The 18,277-nt window shown below is 35.4% G+C and overlaps 1 protein-coding gene across 2 annotated transcripts in view; it reads right to left on the reverse strand.

Annotated features, from left to right (window-relative positions):
• Positions 1 to 18,277, reverse strand: part of LOC131107285 (DENN domain-containing protein 1A-like) — a 36,112-nt gene that overhangs the window by 6,767 nt on the left and 11,068 nt on the right. The window contains exons 7-20 of one of the 2 annotated variants that reach the window (XM_058057167.1): positions 17,316 to 17,396; positions 17,034 to 17,087; positions 14,778 to 14,888; positions 12,640 to 12,740; positions 12,461 to 12,506; positions 11,476 to 11,577; positions 9,175 to 9,300; positions 8,462 to 8,563; positions 6,745 to 6,832; positions 5,819 to 5,859; positions 3,068 to 3,139; positions 2,942 to 2,998; positions 2,755 to 2,859; positions 1,004 to 1,068 (exon numbers count right to left, since the gene is read on the reverse strand). In XM_058057167.1, coding sequence (XP_057913150.1) covers positions 1,004 to 1,068; positions 2,755 to 2,859; positions 2,942 to 2,998; positions 3,068 to 3,139; positions 5,819 to 5,859; positions 6,745 to 6,832; positions 8,462 to 8,563; positions 9,175 to 9,300; positions 11,476 to 11,577; positions 12,461 to 12,506; positions 12,640 to 12,740; positions 14,778 to 14,888; positions 17,034 to 17,087; positions 17,316 to 17,396 — 1,151 coding nt within the window. The remainder of the gene's footprint in view (positions 1 to 1,003; positions 1,069 to 2,754; positions 2,860 to 2,941; positions 2,999 to 3,067; positions 3,140 to 5,818; positions 5,860 to 6,744; positions 6,833 to 8,461; positions 8,564 to 9,174; positions 9,301 to 11,475; positions 11,578 to 12,460; positions 12,507 to 12,639; positions 12,741 to 14,777; positions 14,889 to 17,033; positions 17,088 to 17,315; positions 17,397 to 18,277) is intronic. The other variant, XM_058057168.1, reaches the window with a different exon arrangement.

An 18,277-nucleotide genomic window follows, 5' to 3' on the forward strand; every position in this document is an offset into this window, starting at 1 on the left:
TGGATGAAGGATTCCTATCATGCTCATTTTGTGGACTCCTATAGAGCAGCTACACATAATAACCCACACACAATGCTTTCTAGGTCTTCCAGAATCTGTACCGATTCCAACTGTATTTCCTTGGAACAGAATCTAAACCCTTCTATACATTATTCATAAAAAAAATATATATATATCTATATAAACCAACGAAAAACTGGCAATACGGAAGAAAAACTAGGAAAAGCCGGTATCACGTAATGTTGATGTTTACGTTTTACTGGGCATGCCCCATTGACTATTCTGTTTGATTATAGCGCCGCATTTAGACAAGAGATTGGAATATTCCTTTCCATGTATACCGTGTTTTCGGAAAGGTCATTCGGAAAGAAAAAAACGTGTAAACATGGCTATTGTTTGAGTTTCGTAGTCCAAAAGGTACCTCCCAATGGCGTGCATTGTTAGCTAGCTCATGCTAACTCGTTTTCTCTTGTGAAAAAGGTCAAATAAATGTGTTCATCATAAGGATTGTGGATGAAGGATTCCTATCATGCTCATTTTGTGGACTCCTATAGAGCAGCTACACATAATAACCCACACACAATGCTTTCTAGGTCTTCCAGAATCTGCACCCATTCCAACTGTATTTCCTTGGAACAGAATCTAAACCCTTCTATACTTCATTCATAAGTTTGTTTTTGATCCAAACTAATTTCAATTCCATTCGGAAAGAGAAAAACTCATGTAAACGTGGGTACTGATAGGTCTTATTTCTGTGGGTTCGGTTTTAGCAAGCTCCAAAGTAAAGTCAGAAATTGAACTCAGCTGGAGTTATTATTGAGAACCTGCTATGGTTTTTGTCCTTAAATGGTCCAGAAACTTGTTTTATGCTAGCACATGGTCTTATTTTGCACAAGCGCAAATTCAAACTGCACTTCAAAGGCTTTTTATTAAGTATAAGATATTCTGCAATTTAGGTTGTGGTTTTCTATAGCGGCTCTATACGGAACTGAAGTAGGCTTACTGGTCATCCGAACTTTCCAGACTGTCGTTACTGGTGTGTCTCTTCAACAGGATGGGTGACTGTGTCTGTAAAAGTGAATAAAAAAAAACACATGTCAATAAGTTGAACAGGAATGAAAATAGACTGCTTATGTAGCGGGTGTTATGTAAGGATCAGCCGATATATCGGGGCAATATTTGCGTTCTTTACTTGAATCGGTATCGGCCACGTGCGTGGGTTCGCCGATATATTTTTCCGTCGCATGATTTACAGACAGGCATCCGCCGGGGTGCGCGTCTCACTGCGGAGGAGCAAGCTTATTAAATCCTACCCCTCCATCTGGTACTTTTACAATCAGTAACTGTTACATTTGTTCACTTCCTGCTTTCCATAATACAGTTTAAGGTTTTTTTTTTTTAATAATGTACCTCTATCGAAGTACAATTACAATTGAGTGCATCCCATAATCAGTTCACAGTTCCACATGTCCAAAAGGAGTAGGAAGAAGATATTTATTTTTTAAATTAAATAAATATAAATATAAAATACATATAAAATATAATATATAAAATATATTATATATGATAAATATATATACAAAATAAAATATATAATATAAAATAAATATAAATATTATTTTAAATTATTTTAAAATTTATTTAAAAATTTTAAACACTTATTAAATCCTACCCCTCCATCTGGTACTTTTACAATCAGTAACTGTTACATTTGTTCACTTCCTGCTTTCCACTACTTTTCCCCTAAATTTTCTTTAAGAATAACCCTGCCGCTTATCTGTGGTGTGGCTAATCTCTGGCCAAATTCTAATCTTGCGACATCTCCTTTACTTCAAAACTACCAACTATTTCAATATGGTGCCACATGCAAGGCAATGGGGAACGCTCACTCCTTCTTTGGAAGGAGCCAATCACGAGCTATCGGTGAACTCACAATGAGCTTGTTAACCCATTGGAAATCGCAGGGGGTCATAATATGTAACAGCATAACAATATAACAGTCTCACTCAGTGCCAATTTACAAAGAACATTAAACTCATGACACAGCAACTTAACACTCAAAAATGTATAATAAAGATAAAGATACAAACATGTAACAATAGGAGTTTTAAATAAAAACCTGTGATTTTTTAAAAGTTTTTCCATCATGATAAGATGCATTCATCGCTGCAGCGCTGCATTGACATCAGCCTCCCTCTGGGTTTCTTTGGTGGACAGAAGCAGCACTGCAGCACTATTCACCCGTTTTCTACGCTGCTTGTCCTACAATGAAATGCTTTGCTCACACAATAGATTATGGTCATTTTTTTTTAACATAAATAATTCATATTAGTACATGTTTGTTATATTTATTAGGTCTACCTTTTGAGTATTAAGTTGCTGTATTATGAGATTAGCATTGATTGTAAGATGACACAGTGAGTCAGACTGTCATCTTGAATAATGACGTGCTGCAATTTTGTGCATGCCAAAGTATGCAATTATAGGCTAGCAGGTGCAGCTTACAGTTAGCATTTCAACCTACAACATATATTGCATTTACAAACACTACTTTTGAATCTACTTTGAATCAATAACATACCACTTAGAAAAGGTTTCCAAATGTCTCCATTTTGTATTGAAAAAATATCAAACCATACATTTTCCCGTTTGTTGCATCTCTAAAATACGCTGTTGGATATTTATTGCTGCAGAAAAACAACATTTTAAGGAAGTATTTTCTATGTTTTGAAGTGTCAATGTGAAAATTCTCACCAGTCCAAAATGCCAATTGAGTCTATGCTCATCCCATGTCGGTGGTGCTCCCTCACTCTTGTCATTATCACCAACAACCATTCCTGGTCCGATATCTGGGTGCTCCTGCGGTAGAGAAGCAAGGACATGGACTAATTGTGAAAAACACTAAATGCCACTTGCTCATTTAGTTTGATCAGTCACTGACCTTCTGCTTTAGCCGGCTCTTGACTTCCTTGATACCCATTTTGGCATGGTCCTTGGCCTGCCGATGAAGCATAAGTTCCTGTCCAAGTCATAGCAAGCATAGTTTTTTTTTTTGGGTTGTACTCACAAATTTGTAAACAGTCTTCATGGCTGGGTTTGCCTTGGTCTTCACAGAGTTCAAGATAGCCCCGCTTCCTTTCTGTCAGGGAATATTTACAACACACAAGTAATAGAATACGGTCATTTTACAAGAATAAAGTCAAAATATTAGGAGACAAAGTGGGAATCGAACAAGAAAGTCATCATTTTATAAAAATAACCTCATAATATTATGAGGAAAAATAGCATTTTATTTGCATAAAGTTGAAATGTGACACATTTTTTAAAAAATGTGTACTATTATGAAAAACAAATAAAGTAGTATTTTGGAAAATTTGTCAGGGACAAAGTTTTACGAGAAGTATTACAAGAAAAAAGTCTAAATATTGGGGAAATAAACATCTCACGGTCAATTTTACAAGAATAAAGTCAAAATATTAGGAGACAAAGTGGGAATCTAACGAGAAAGCCATACTTTTACAAAAATAAACTCATAATATTATGAGGAAAAAGTAGCATTTTATTTGCATAAAGTTAAAATATGACACATTTTAACCATCATTTTACAAAAAATAACCTCATAATATTATGAAGAAAAAATAGCATTTTATTTGCATAAAGTTAAAACATGACACATTTTAACCATAATTTTACAAAAATAACCTCATAATATTATGAGGAAAAATATCATTTTATTTGCATAAAGTTAAAATATGACACATTTTAACCATCATTTTACAAAAATAACCTCATAATATTATGAGGAAAAAATAGCATTTTATTTGCATAAAGTTAAAATATGACACATTTTAACCATAATTTTACAAAAATAACCTCATAATATTATGAGGAAAAAAGTGGCATTTTATTTGCATGAAGTTAAAATATGACACATTTTAACCATAATTTTACAAAAAATAACCTCATAATATTATGAAGAAAAAATAGCATTTTATTTGCATGAAGTTAAAATATGACACATTTTAACCATAATTTTACAAAAATAACCTCATAATATTATGAAGAAAAAATAGCATTTTATTTGCATAAAGTTAAAATATGACACATTTTAACCATAAGTTTACAAAAATAACCTCATAATATTATGAGGAAAAAATAGCATTTTATTTGCATGAAGTTAAAATATGACACATTTTAACCATAATTTTGCAAAAATAACCTCATAATATTCTGAGGAAAAAATAGCATTTTATTTGCATAAAGTTAAAATATGACACATTTTAACCATAATTTTACAAAAATAACCTCATAATATTATGAGGAAAAATATCATTTTATTTGCATAAAGTTAAAATATGACACATTTTAACCATCATTTTACAAAAATAACCTCATAATATTATGAGGATAAAAGTAGCATTTTATTTGCATAAAATTAAAATATGACACATTTTAACCATCATTTTACAAAAATAACCTCATAATATTATGAGGATAAAAGTAGCATTTTATTTGCATAAAGTTAAAATATGACACATTTTAACCATAATTTTACAAAAATAACCTCATAATATTATGAGGAAAAAAGTAGCATTTTATTTGCATAAAATTAAAATATGACACATTTTAACCATAATTTTACAAAAATAACCTCATAATATTATGAGGAAAAAAGTAGCATTTTATTTGCATAAAATTAAAATATGACACATTTTAACCATAATTTTACAAAAATAACCTCATAATATTATGAGGATAAAAGTAGCATTTTATTTGCATAAAGTTAAAATATGACACATTTTAACCATAATTTTACAAAAATAACCTCATAATATTATGAGGAAAAAAGTAGCATTTTATTTGCATAAAGTTAAAATATGACACATTTTAACCATCATTTTACAAAAAATAACCTCATAATATTATGAGGAAAAAATAGCATTTTATTTGCATAAAGTTAAAATATGACACATTTTAACCATAATTTTACAAAAAATAACCTCATAATATTATGAGGAAAAAATATCATTTTATTTGCATAAAGTTGAAATATGACACATTTTTAAAAAATGTGTACGAGAAAAAAATTCTAAATATTGGGGAAAAAGTCATAATTATAAAATAGATAAATAGAACAAATAAACAAATAAATATAACATTTACAAGAAGAAAGTTGAAATAGTTGGAATATGGGGGAAAAAAAATATATTTTATCTGAATAAAGCCAAAATATTAAGACAAAAGAGTCACAATTTTACGAGAATAAACTCGGAATGTTAAGAGAAAAATAATGTCATTTTAGTAGCACAGAGTTGAAATATTATATAATAATAATAATAATAATAATAATAATAATAACTTTTTTATAAAATAATAAATAATAAATAATAAATAAATAAATAAATAAATAAATAAATAAATAAATAAATAAATAAATAAATAAATAAATAAATAAATAAATAAATAAAATAAATAAAATAAAAGCCTTGGAAAATTACACTGAGCAAATAAAAGTCACAATATTAATTTTAATATTAGAGGAAATATTAGATATATTAGAGGGAAAATTCAGAAAGATTTCTTATGAAGAAAGTTGAAATATTTGAGGGGAAAAAAACAGCAAAGTTGATAGTAGTACTGTGTCTTTGAAACGTAGTTGTGTTAACAACATGACCAAGAAAGTACTTCAATGAGGATTGATCAAGGTTACATGAAGGGAGGAGAGCGGCACACACTAAAAAATGTAAATAATATGTAATAACTTTGTTTGCAGACAGGGCTATTTCTGTGTGGTAAAATGATAAAACATTGAACTAACCTTCACAGTGTTTAGCCACTGGTGGTAGGATTTGTCACTTCCTGTGGAGAGAATTGCAATAAGAAAAAGTCTTGTATGCTGAACAATAACAGGAAAAATGGTCATAGCGACTTTCTAGTACAGGGGTGGGCAAACTACGGCCCGGGGGCCACATGCGGCCCACCAAACGTTTGAATCCGGCCCGCCAATTGCTTTTTAGTATTTCAACTTTTAACATACCAGCTGGCAACATGACTTTCAAGTCGGATGTCTTATTCAGTAAAAAAAAAAAAAAAATCGTAGTTTGATGTATCTGATGTTTAAAGTGCTCCTGAAAAAAGGAGAAATGAAAACATATAGCTGATATTATATAAAATTAGACAAATAATTCAAGGCGTAAAATTATAAGCGTAAAAATTCTTAAAATTCTTAAAATTCTTAAAATTCTTAAAATTCTTAAAATTCTTAAAATTCTTAAAATTCTTAAAATTCTTAAAATTCTTAAAATTCTTAAAAATAATAAAAATAATAAAAATATTAGAATTATTAAAATTATTAAAATTATTAAAATTATTAAAATTATTAAAATTATTAAAATTATTAAAATTATTAAAATTATTAAAATTATTAAAATTATTAAAATTATTAAAATTATTAAAATTATTAAAATTATTAAAATTATTAAAATTATTAAAATTATAAGCGTAAAATCATGTGTGTTAAATATATGTTCTGGCCCCCCGCACAATTTTGTTAACTCAATGCGAGTCAAAAAGTTTGCTCACCCCTGTTCTAGTACAACATATTATTATATATAAGTTATAGGTTAATATAATATGTCAAACCTGCTGTCATGTGAAAAACTTTACTTTGTTTTTCACAACTGTATCAATTCCAAAGAACATTTTCTTCCCACCCAAAACAGAAAGACTGAAATGGAAACTCACCCGCATATTCGCCTTTGTTGATCTCCTCCTCAAAGATGTCACTGAAACCTTCTCCAGAGTTTAACCGGTCCAAACGGCCATCGATGAACTGCAGTTTGAAACAATAAATGATAACAATAGCTTAGCGTTTGTAACATGTCATAATATAATATTGTCACTTCTGTTCTTATTAACTTTAACCTTTATTATGTCTTACAACGCAAATCTCTTACCACAAAAAGTACAATGGAACCTTGGATAGTGTTTACATTTTATGTCAATATTTTGCCTCAGTTAGCATACATTTTCCTGTTAGTGTTTTCTTGTGTTATTATGGTAATGGTTTGATTTCATTTGAACATGCATCAGATTACAATTGAGTGCATCCCATAATCAGTTCACAGTTCCACATGTCCAAAAGGAGTAGGAAGAAGCAAAGCTTATTAAATCCTATCCCTCCATCTGGTACTTTTACAATCAGTAACTGTTACATTTGTTCACTTCCTGCTTTCTATTATACAGTTTACGTAATTTTTTTTTTTTTTAATAATGCACCTCGAAGTAAGAGGTGATATGAGCATCCAATGCCATAATGGGTACCATAGTAAGTGTCAATATAGTGATATATATAGCACATCATTGAGCATAGAAGTGCTTCAAATGTACTTCTTCCCTGAGATCATATTTCTCCTCTCTTGTAGAGAAGTATTGGATGACATTTTTAGCTAATTGGTTGTTTTTAGCCTTATGCATTATTTTAGCTGTTTGAAGATGAACTATATCAGCAAGTTGAAGTATTTGTGATTTTAGAAATAAGGAGTTAGTATGTTCTCTGTAGGCGGCATTATGAATTATCCTTATCACCTCCTACTTCGGTACAGGACAAAAAATTAAATTAAATTAAAAATAAGAATTAATAAAAAAAAATCCTAAAACTAACAGGAACTAACAACTAAAAAAACTATATTAGGAAAGCAGGAAGTGAACAAATGTAACAGTTACTGACTGTAAAAGTACCAGATGGTCATATCACCTTGTACTTTGGTAGAGGACAAAAAATTAAATTAAATTAAATTAAAATAAGAATTAATAAAAAAAAAAACTTCAACTATATTAGGAAAGCAGGAAGTGAACAAATGTAACAGTTACTGATTGTAAAAGTACCAGATGGTCATATCACCTCGTACTTCGGTATGGGACAAAAAATTAAATTAAAAATAAGAATTAATTTAAAAAAAACCTTAAACTGTATTATGGAAAGCAGGAAGTGAACAAATGTAAAAGTTACTGATTGTAAAAGTACCAGATGGTCATATCACCTCGTACTTCAGTATGGGACAAAAAAATAAATTAAATTAAAAATAGGAATTAATAAAAAAAAAAACCTTGAACTGTATTATGGAAAGCAGGAAGTGAACAAATGTAACAGTTACTGATTGTAAAAGTACCAGATGGAGGGGTAGGATTTAATAAGCTTTGCTTCTTCCTACTCCTTTTGGACATGTGGAACTGGGAACTGATTATGGGATGCACTCAATTGTAATCTGATGCATGTTCAAATGAAATTAAACCATTACCATTACCATTACCATTTCCCACATAGTACACATTACAAGCAAGGGACAGGAAGTGTGCCTCACAGAATGTGGCAAAATTTTAGGAGGCTTCTATCTTCAAGTCAATGGCCAAGCACCGGTTGAACAAGCAAACGCTGATACTATTGTGTGCAGATGTTTACCTGTTTGAAAAGTTGCAGATGGATGGCATTCTGAAGAAACTCTCTCATGGCACTCAATCGATGATTTACAAAGGCTTCTTCACTGAATGTGATTGGCTCACCCTAACCATGGAGAAAGACACGTCAGGAGTTGAACACCAGGACCTACAGTTGACATACTCATTTTATTTACAACATATTGCGCAACTGCAGGGTCTCGAGACACATGCTAACTCGCAAACTAGAGAGCTCGCGACCTAAACGGTAGCCTTCAAGTTATTTCCTTTCAACTTAAATAGCCAAAAACTTACCACTTCCACACGGATAGGGAGGATAACTATTAACAGTTATTTAACCTTTAACATGAACATTAATCAAACGTAATAATTTTTTCTGGGTACATGATACCATACAGCATCCATATCAAACTTGCGCGGGCCGCACTAACATTAAACTTTCGTATCAAGGCGGGGGCCTCAAACTAGTGTCCTGCGGGCCACATTTGGCCCGTGGGCCGCGTGTTTGAGACCCCTGATTTATGACCTTATTCAACATGTCAACTGCAAAGTGATGTTAGCAATTTCCAATCTTCTTGCCTGTGAAAACGTGTAACAAACGTGGCACTGAGGTCACAAGTCATTAAAGTTTGCAAAGGCCTTCCAAGCACTGTTCTTCGCAACGGCACAAAGCGTCTGTCAAGTCAATGTTAAATGTGTCAAGTAAAATCTACTAACCGACTCAATCCGCAGAGCATTTCTGTAGCTGCCAAACAAAGACGCCTGACTCTTGAGGAAAGCTCGAGCCATGCCGTCCCCAGGAGTTGTCGAAAACTTCTTCAAACGACTTTTCAGAGACGAGACCTAATCACAGAACAAAAAAAGGGGAAAAAAAAATCAATTTAACAGAGATCCTCAACTTTTTTTTTTACATATTGTCAATGGTATCCTCTTCCATGGCATCTTAATTGTTTTGATTTAATCTACCTGAAAGCGTTAGTTCTAAGTAAAGCACTTTTGAATGGGAAATTTTAATTTCATAATATCAATTAGGCTGGCATTCCATTTTTTTCTAATGAACATAAAAATGTCTTTTGCAAAGTTTTGAGGAAATCCATTGAGATTTAGGGGTGCCACCTCACACATAAACTTTTGTAAAATTTCAGAAAATGTGCAATTTCTTCAATTTAAATGCCCATAAAAATGTTATTTTGACACTCTAAAACACCACCTACACAACAGATCATCAAACTCACTCACTCAGAAATAACACACTCACGGTGCAACCAGAAATAACACTCACTCACTCACGGTGCAACCAGAAATAACACTCACTCACTCACGGTGCAACCACAAATAACACTCACTCACTCACGGTGCAACCACAAATAACACTCGCTCACGGTGCAACCAGAAATAACACTCACTCACTCACGGTGCAACCAAAAATAACACTCACTCACGGTGCAACCAGAAATACCACTCACTCACTCACTCACTCACTCATGGTGCAACCAGAAATAACACACACTCACTCACTCACTCACTCACTCACTCACTCACTCACTCACTCACTCACTCACTCACTCACTCACTCACTCACTCACGGTGCAACCAGAAATAACACTCACTCACTCACTCATGGTGCAACCAGAAATAACACACACTCACTCACTCACTCACTCACTCACTCCCTCACTCACTCACTCACTCACTCACTCACTCACTCACTCACTCACTCACTCACTCACTCACTCACGGTGCAACCAGAAATAACACTCACTCAGTCACTCACTGATGGTGCAACCAGTTAAATAACACTTGCTCACTCATTCTCACTCATTCACTAATTCACTCACTCACTCACAGTGCAACCAGAAATAACACTCACTCACTCACGGTGCAACCAGAAATAACACTCACTCACTCACTCACTCATGGTGCAACCAGAAATAACACACACTCACTCACTCACTCACTCACTCACTCACTCACTCACTCACTCACTCACTCACACTCACTCACTCACTCACTCACTCACTCACTCACTCACTCACTCACTCACTCACGGTGCAACCAGAAATAACACTCACTCACTCACTCATGGTGCAACCAGTTAAATAACACTTGCTCACTCATTCTCACTCATTCACTAATTCACTCACTCACTCACTCACAGTGCAACCAGAAATAACACTCACTCACTCACTCATGGTGCAACCAGTTAAATAACACTCGCTCACTCATTCTCACTCATTCACTCACTCACAGTGCAACCAGAAATAACACTCACTCACTCACTCACGGTGCAACCAGAAATAACACTCACTCACTCACTATTTGTTTTGTCTTTGGATTGGGTATTCCTAAGAAAAATCAACTTTCAAGATTCTCCATTCATTTGTCCTATTGACAAAACGAATGGCGATAAATGGGACATGTTCACATGGCCTTACCCTGAATTTTATGTAGCAGTGATGGATATTTGACATACATATAAAGTTTAAACACTTTATTGTTTTTTATTTTATTTGTATTTTATTGTAAGCACAAGGGGCAATAGTAACACATTTAAATAACAAACTCTCTCTACTGGCAAACTCACTAGAAACTTGCAGCTATTAGCTAACTGTCATTAGCAAACTGTAGCTAGCTAATATTAGTTACAGTAGAGGCAATAAGCACTAAATATCTATAAATATGACTACAAATCATTCAAATTACAATGACAAAACCACATATTTGGTAGTAATATGTAATAGGAGTATAAATACCAACAAAAAGAGTTCTTCAGCTGCAGTCTTTGCTGACCTCAAATCTCCATAGCAACCATTGAACTGTTCACTTTATTCCACAAAAACAGATATATGGTGGCACCCCTAAATAATCATGTATTGGAAAAATATTTTGTATGTGTTGTTTCTACATATATTGGAACACTTTTAGTACCCAGCCATATGAAAATTCAATAATTGTGTTTTTTGATGCACTCTAGTGTACAGTAAAATAATACAGCATGCATGTACTCATGTTCCTTACCACATCCTGGGGTAGACTTTGGAGATCATTAAAGGGGGTTTCAAGTGTGTTAGTGTCTACATTCAGTACCACCACATCGTCCATTGCCAGTCTCCGAACTTTCTAAAAGAAAAACACAAAGATCTCAGCATAGGATACCGACACATACGTGTGCTACGACACATGCTAACAACTGTGCATGCATTCAAAACAGTTCAAAGATGCTATTAGTAAAAAAAAAAATGCATCAAGGTAATTGTATGTACAGTCGTCCCTCGTTTATCAAGGATAAATGGTTGCAGGCCCAACCGAACGACCAAATCTCAAAGTACTGTATTTATATGTGTTTTCAGTTCAGGCAAAAAGAGTTGATGATGCAAGTGCACAATAGAAGAGATCATGTTTAGTGCAATTTTATGCCATATGGTGGAAAAAGTGTGTTTCATAAGAGCTTGGGATCCATCTTTCCCACATTTTAAAGTATGAAGGACACAAGGTTATTTGACGTATTGAAATAAATATTACTTTCAAATGTGTTATTTGTAAAACATCCATTTTTAAATACAGGTTGTACCATATAGAGTCCTGTAGACTGTCTAATGGCTGAATGAACAAAAATACTAATACAAATATAAGGCATTCAAGACATGATATGTAGTGTAATATCTGTGACTACTCCTTTAAGAAGTGGGGCCGAGTAGGAAGTGACGTGTGTGACGTCAGATAGCTAGCGTCGGCAGTGTTTCGCTGAGTGATAGCAGCAGTGGAGCTAAGATGATGTCTGGTGTGTCAGTGTGGTGATTGGCACGAGTTGTGGTCGACAGCAGCCTCTGTGTGAATGATTCACATTCACAGTAATAATGCTAAAAAATATATAGATTTAGAAAAGTCGCAAACTGTTTTCTATGCTCTGAGTAAATATTCCATTTATAGATTAGGAATCCGACTTTGTGGAATTTTTTTTTGGATCCTTCAGAAGTTACACCAGTGTGTCTGTGGTACTTACCTCCATTAAGCTGGAATGCACTCCAATGAGGTACGGCATTGGGGCACTAAAAAGAAATCCATGTTAGAGCATTTCTTTAACCCAATGTTCATGCTTAAGAAATGTTTACGTGCACGATTTAGTCTTAATTGCCAACAGAATGACGTTGGAAGTATCTGAGTAAAAGCCAGCAAACTCACCAGCAGTAGTCTAATAGATGTTGAGGCAGAACTGGAATGTAAACATGTTGCCAGTGCATTGGATATAAGATGGCAGCAGACCCATGGACACAAGCTGTTAACTGTTCACCAAACACAAACAGGTCTTTCATTTCTACTTGTATGAATGGAAAAAGTCAAAACATACAATTCATTATGACTTTATGACTAGAGTAGATCCCAATTTACATGCCCATAAAAATGTTATTTTGACACTCTAAAACACCACCTACACAACAGATCATCAAACTAACTCACTCACTCACGGTGCAACCAGAAATAATACTCACTCACGGTGCAACCAGAAATAACACTCACTCACTCACGGTGCAACCAGAAATAACATTCACTCACTCACTCACTCACTCACTCACTCACGGTGCAACCAGAAATAACACTCCCTCACTCACTCACTCACTCACTCACTCACTCACTCACTCACTCACTCACTCACTCACTCACTCACTCACGGTGCAACCAGAAATAACACTCACTCACTCACGGTGCAACCAGAAATAACACCCACTCACTCACGGTGAAACCACAAATAACACTCACTCACTCACTGTGCAACCAGAAATAACACTCACTCACGGTGCAACCAGAAATAACACTCACTCACTCACGGTGCAACCAGAAATAACACTCACTCACGGTGCAACCAGAAATAACACTCACTCACTCACGGTGCAACCAGAAATAACACTCACTCACTCACGGTGCAACCAGAAATAACATTCACTCACTCACTCACTCACTCACTCACTCACTCACGATGCAACCAGATATAACACTCACTCACGGTGCCACCAGAAATAACACTCACTCACTCACACATGGTGCAACCAGAAATAACATTCACTCACTCACTCACGGTGCAACCAGAAATAACACTCACTCACGGTGCAACCAGAAGTAACACTCACTCAGTCACTCACGGTGCAACCAGAGATAACACTCACTCACTCACTCACTCACTGTGCAACCAGAAATAACACTCACTCACGGTGCAACCAGAAATAACACTCACTCACTCATTCATTCACGGTGCAACCAGAAATAACACTCACTCAGTCACGGTGCAACCAGAAATAACACACAATCACTCACGGTGCAACCAGAAATATCACTCACTCACTCACTCACGGTGCAACCAGAAATAACAACAAGTACCATACAATATGTGGAACACACACTGTAGCAGCACCACATGGACTATGCTGGCAAAACTCATGTATAACCCGCAAGGCATGCTGGGTGAGTTCCTGTTGGGGGCATGTGCTTGTGGCCTTCCCAGCACACCTTGTGTGTTACGGGTTTGTATAAAATAGTATTGCATGTAATCCCGTGCCACTTGACACAAACATATATTAATAAATCATTGTTGCTGCAATGTTGAATATGGCATAATATAAAATATGCATCATTTTTGCCTAAATTAAGCATTTTCAGGACGTAAACAAATATAAATAGTTTGTGATGATATACCAATTGAGCACAATAAACGTTTTTTTATATATTTATTTATAATCTCAATACCTGCATAGTCTGTGTAGTACTGTTACAGTGTGTGTTCCATGTGTTACTTTGGTTGCACCGTGAGTGAAGTAAGAAAATAGGTTGATCAGCCTCTGGTTTGTGGGGGGTGAGAAGGCTGCAAATAAGAAGCTGATTCACTGCATATGAAGAAATCAGAACGTACAGCAATCATGAGGCCAAGTTAGGCATCAGCCTCGGGTGGTGTCCCAAATCATTTCAGCCCAGTTCACTCATTGCTTTGGTGCTGCAGCTGCTGTCTTCAAATTCCATCAAATATGACAACGTTCAAGTCATTCTGGAATCTTTCATGAGCAGAAAGATGGACTTGGAGTTGAATAATTGGAATCGCTACCATCAGAGTGGAGCAATATTGACCCACAACAGACAATAATGAAATCACCAGGATGTAGTGGGGCTGAGTATAACCAGTGCAATCAGTTATTGAACAATCTGTAAAAGCGATACCAATGGTACAGAAAGTTTGATGTAAAGGATGTGCATTAAAAAGAAACCATAATCAAGAAATACAATTGACATGAAAGATCATAATTTGAAAAGCTTCAATGAAGTGGACTACTTACAGTGCTTAGTGTGCTACAACAGATGAGAATGCGACGTTCATGAAGCATACTAGCGTAGAGATGAAGCATGTTATTGACATCTACTGCTACAGAGTACTCTGTAAGATTCCTCTGCAAGAGCCAAACAAAAAAAAAACGAGTTAGTTAATCCTCCTCTTGTGACACAAGCTGTTAACTGTTCACCAAACACAATCAGGTCTTTCATTACTACTTGTATGAATGGAAAAAGTCAAAACATACAATTCATATTCAAGTAAAATACACACATATTATGACATTATGACTAGAGTAGATCCCAATTTACATGCCCATAAAAATGTTATTTTGACACTCTAAAACAGTGGCCAGCCAATCACAGGGCACATATAGACAAACAACCATTCACACTCACATTCATACCTATGGACAATTTGGAGTCGCTAATTAACCTAGCATGTTTTTGGAATGTGGGAGGAAACCGGAGTACCCGGAGAAAACCCAAAATTATGACTTTTTCTTGTTACATTTCATCTTTTGAGTTTTCTTGTTAATTTACATTTTTGGAGGGCGGCACGGTGGACGAGTGGTTAGCGTGCAGACCTCACAGCTAGGTGACCAGGGTTCAATTCCACCCTCGGCTATCTCTGTGTGGAGTTTGCATGTTCTCCCCGTGCATGCGTGGGTTTTCTCCGGGTACTCTGGTTTCCTCCCACATTCCAAAAAAACATGCTAGGTTAATTAGCGACTCCAAATTGTCCATAGGTATGAATGTGAGTGTGAATGGTTGTTTGTCTATATGTGCCCTGTGATTGGCTGGCCACCAGTCCAGGGTGAATGAATGAATTAATTTACATTTTTGGAAAATAGCGTCCAATAAAAACAGACCTGGGCCGCAGTTTGGACACCCTGTGCTATGCATGCATTTGACAGTTACATACTGAACAAAAACCACATCTCCTTGAACTCGGCACTGCTTACCGTCAGTCCTGCTGTCAGATACATAAAACTACACTGGTAATGTCAGCATAGGTTAAATCTAGGGCAACTGGACTCTTCATGTTTGTCCGTCAGAGAAACTGAGCAGGATTTTCTCCAAACATCACACACTGATGCATTTCAGACAAATGCATTGGTATGTTATGCATTTTCCTTCAGACAAAAGCAGGTTCACTCCAAAGACAAAATCCAGAGAAAATGTTTATTTATTTAGTGAGGCGTTCAGTCTGACCTCTACATTGGAGAGACCTTATTAAAATGCATGGCACACGTACGACAGCAGTTCCATTGGGCCCCGAGTCAGCAGTTTATTTGCATTTTTAGAAGAAGGAACAGTCCTTTGAGGACAACAATGTCCAAATTCTGATCTGGTTTAACCCTTAGATGCACGAGTGACTGGACCCTACACTCTTCCATAAGTGGCTCAAAAATCACCCATACTAGAATCAATGCCTTTTTATGCCAATTTTGCCATTTTGGTTAGGAATAATCACTTGTATGATATTTAGTATTATATTTAGGACCACACAAGAATGATTTCATGTTAGAAACATCTTCATTTTTCACTTTTTTACATTTTTGAAAAAGAAAATGACCCCATACAACAATAGAAAATGTGAGGATCCATTGTGTGTTGCATAAAGGGAAGTTAAAAATGTGAACGGCATGATATCAAAAACATGTTTTTTGAGGAATACCTGGAATATGAAATGATAAAAAAATTTTCATTACAAAGATATTTCAAGAAAACAACCTGACCGGGTCATTTTTGACCCACTTATGGAAGGTTGGGGTAGTAACACAAAAACTAAATTTTCTTAAAATGTATAAAAGATGAGTTAAAAATGTGAACGGCATGATATCAAAAATATGTTTTTTGAGGAATACATGGAATATGAAATGATAAAAAATTTTCATTACAAAGATATTTCAAGAAAACAACCAGACCGGGTCATTTTTGACCCACTTATGGAAGGTTGGAGTAGTAACACAAAAACAAAAATGTCTTAAAATGTATAAAAGTTAAAAATGTGAACGGTATGATATCAAAACATGTTTTCTGAGGACTACTTAGAATATGAAATGATAAAAAAATTTCATTATGAAGATATTTCAAGAAAACAACCTGACCGGGTCATTTTTGACCCACTTATGGAAGGTTGGGGTAGTAACACAAAAACAAAAACTTCTTAAAATGTATAAAAATAAGTTAAAAATGTGAATGGCATGATATTAAAAACATGTTGTCATCCTTAAACTGATGAAAATGAGAACACTCACGTTTTCTGGTATTCTGGGGAGTTCTTTTACGTCGGGTACAGTGAAGTAGAAATGCTGTAATACAAAGAAAAGACAAAGAATACTTATACTTATTTCACATACATTAACGTGTATTTAACATGTCAACTTTTGCAGGTTAATCAGTACAGAAGTACTGTATGGATATACACTTTTAATATTATTGGCTTAGCAAGCTGCTACTGTGTCGTACCCGTTTTCAGAAGAATGTCAGAATATGGACATGTTTGTTTCTCGGGTCTGAAGATGTGCTGCGTGACTCACCATAGCAAGATGAACAGGGACACCCGGATCAGGAATGGGAAGCTTATGCAGGGACACCAGTAACTCTTGGAAATGACTATCCTAAAGCAATGACAACATTCACATTCAAATAAATGTAATAAATATCCCATAATAAATACTCATTCATTCATTTTCTACCGCTTATTTTCACGAGGGTCGCGGGGGTGCTGGAGTCTATCCCAGCTGTCTTCGTGAGAGAAGCGGGGTACACCCTGGACTGGTGGCCAGCCAATCACAGGGCACATATAGACAAACAACCATTCACACTCACATTCATACCTATGGACAATTTGGAGTCGCTAATTAACCTAGCATGTTTTTGGAATGTGGGAGGAAACCGGAGTACCCGGAGAAAACCCACGCATGCACGGGGAGAACATGCAAACTCCACACAGAGATGGCCGAGGGTGGGGAAAGACAAAATAAGAAGCCAAAAAGTTACCACTTCCACACAAAATAGGAGAACTCATTCATTCATTCATTCATTCATTTTCTACCGCTTATCCTCACGAGGATCGCGGGGGTGCTGGAGACTATACCAGCTGTCTTCGGGCGAGAAGCAGGGTACACCCTGGACTGGTGGCCAGCCAATCACAGGGCACATATAGACAAACAACCATTCACACTCACATTCATACCTATGAACAATTTGGAGTCGCCAATTAACCTAGTTTAGTTAGTTTGCATGTTCTCCCCGTGCATGCGTGGGTTTTCGCCGGGTACTCCGGTTTCCTCCCACATTCCAAAAACATGCTAGGTCAGGGGTCTCAAACTCAATTTACCTGGGGGCCACTGGAGCTAGGTTCTGGGCAAGGCTGGGCCGCATCAGGTTTTCAAAAAAAAAAAAAAAAAAAAAAACCTTTTGGTTCCGATTTTCTACAATAAAAGCTCTGATAAAACATTCCACTGTTCTCAAATATCTTAATTTTTATTTTTCTGCA

The sequence above is a fragment of the Doryrhamphus excisus genome, chromosome 19 (assembly GCF_030265055.1).
Source record: "Doryrhamphus excisus isolate RoL2022-K1 chromosome 19, RoL_Dexc_1.0, whole genome shotgun sequence".
Classification (NCBI taxonomy): Eukaryota; Metazoa; Chordata; class Actinopteri; order Syngnathiformes; family Syngnathidae; genus Doryrhamphus; species Doryrhamphus excisus.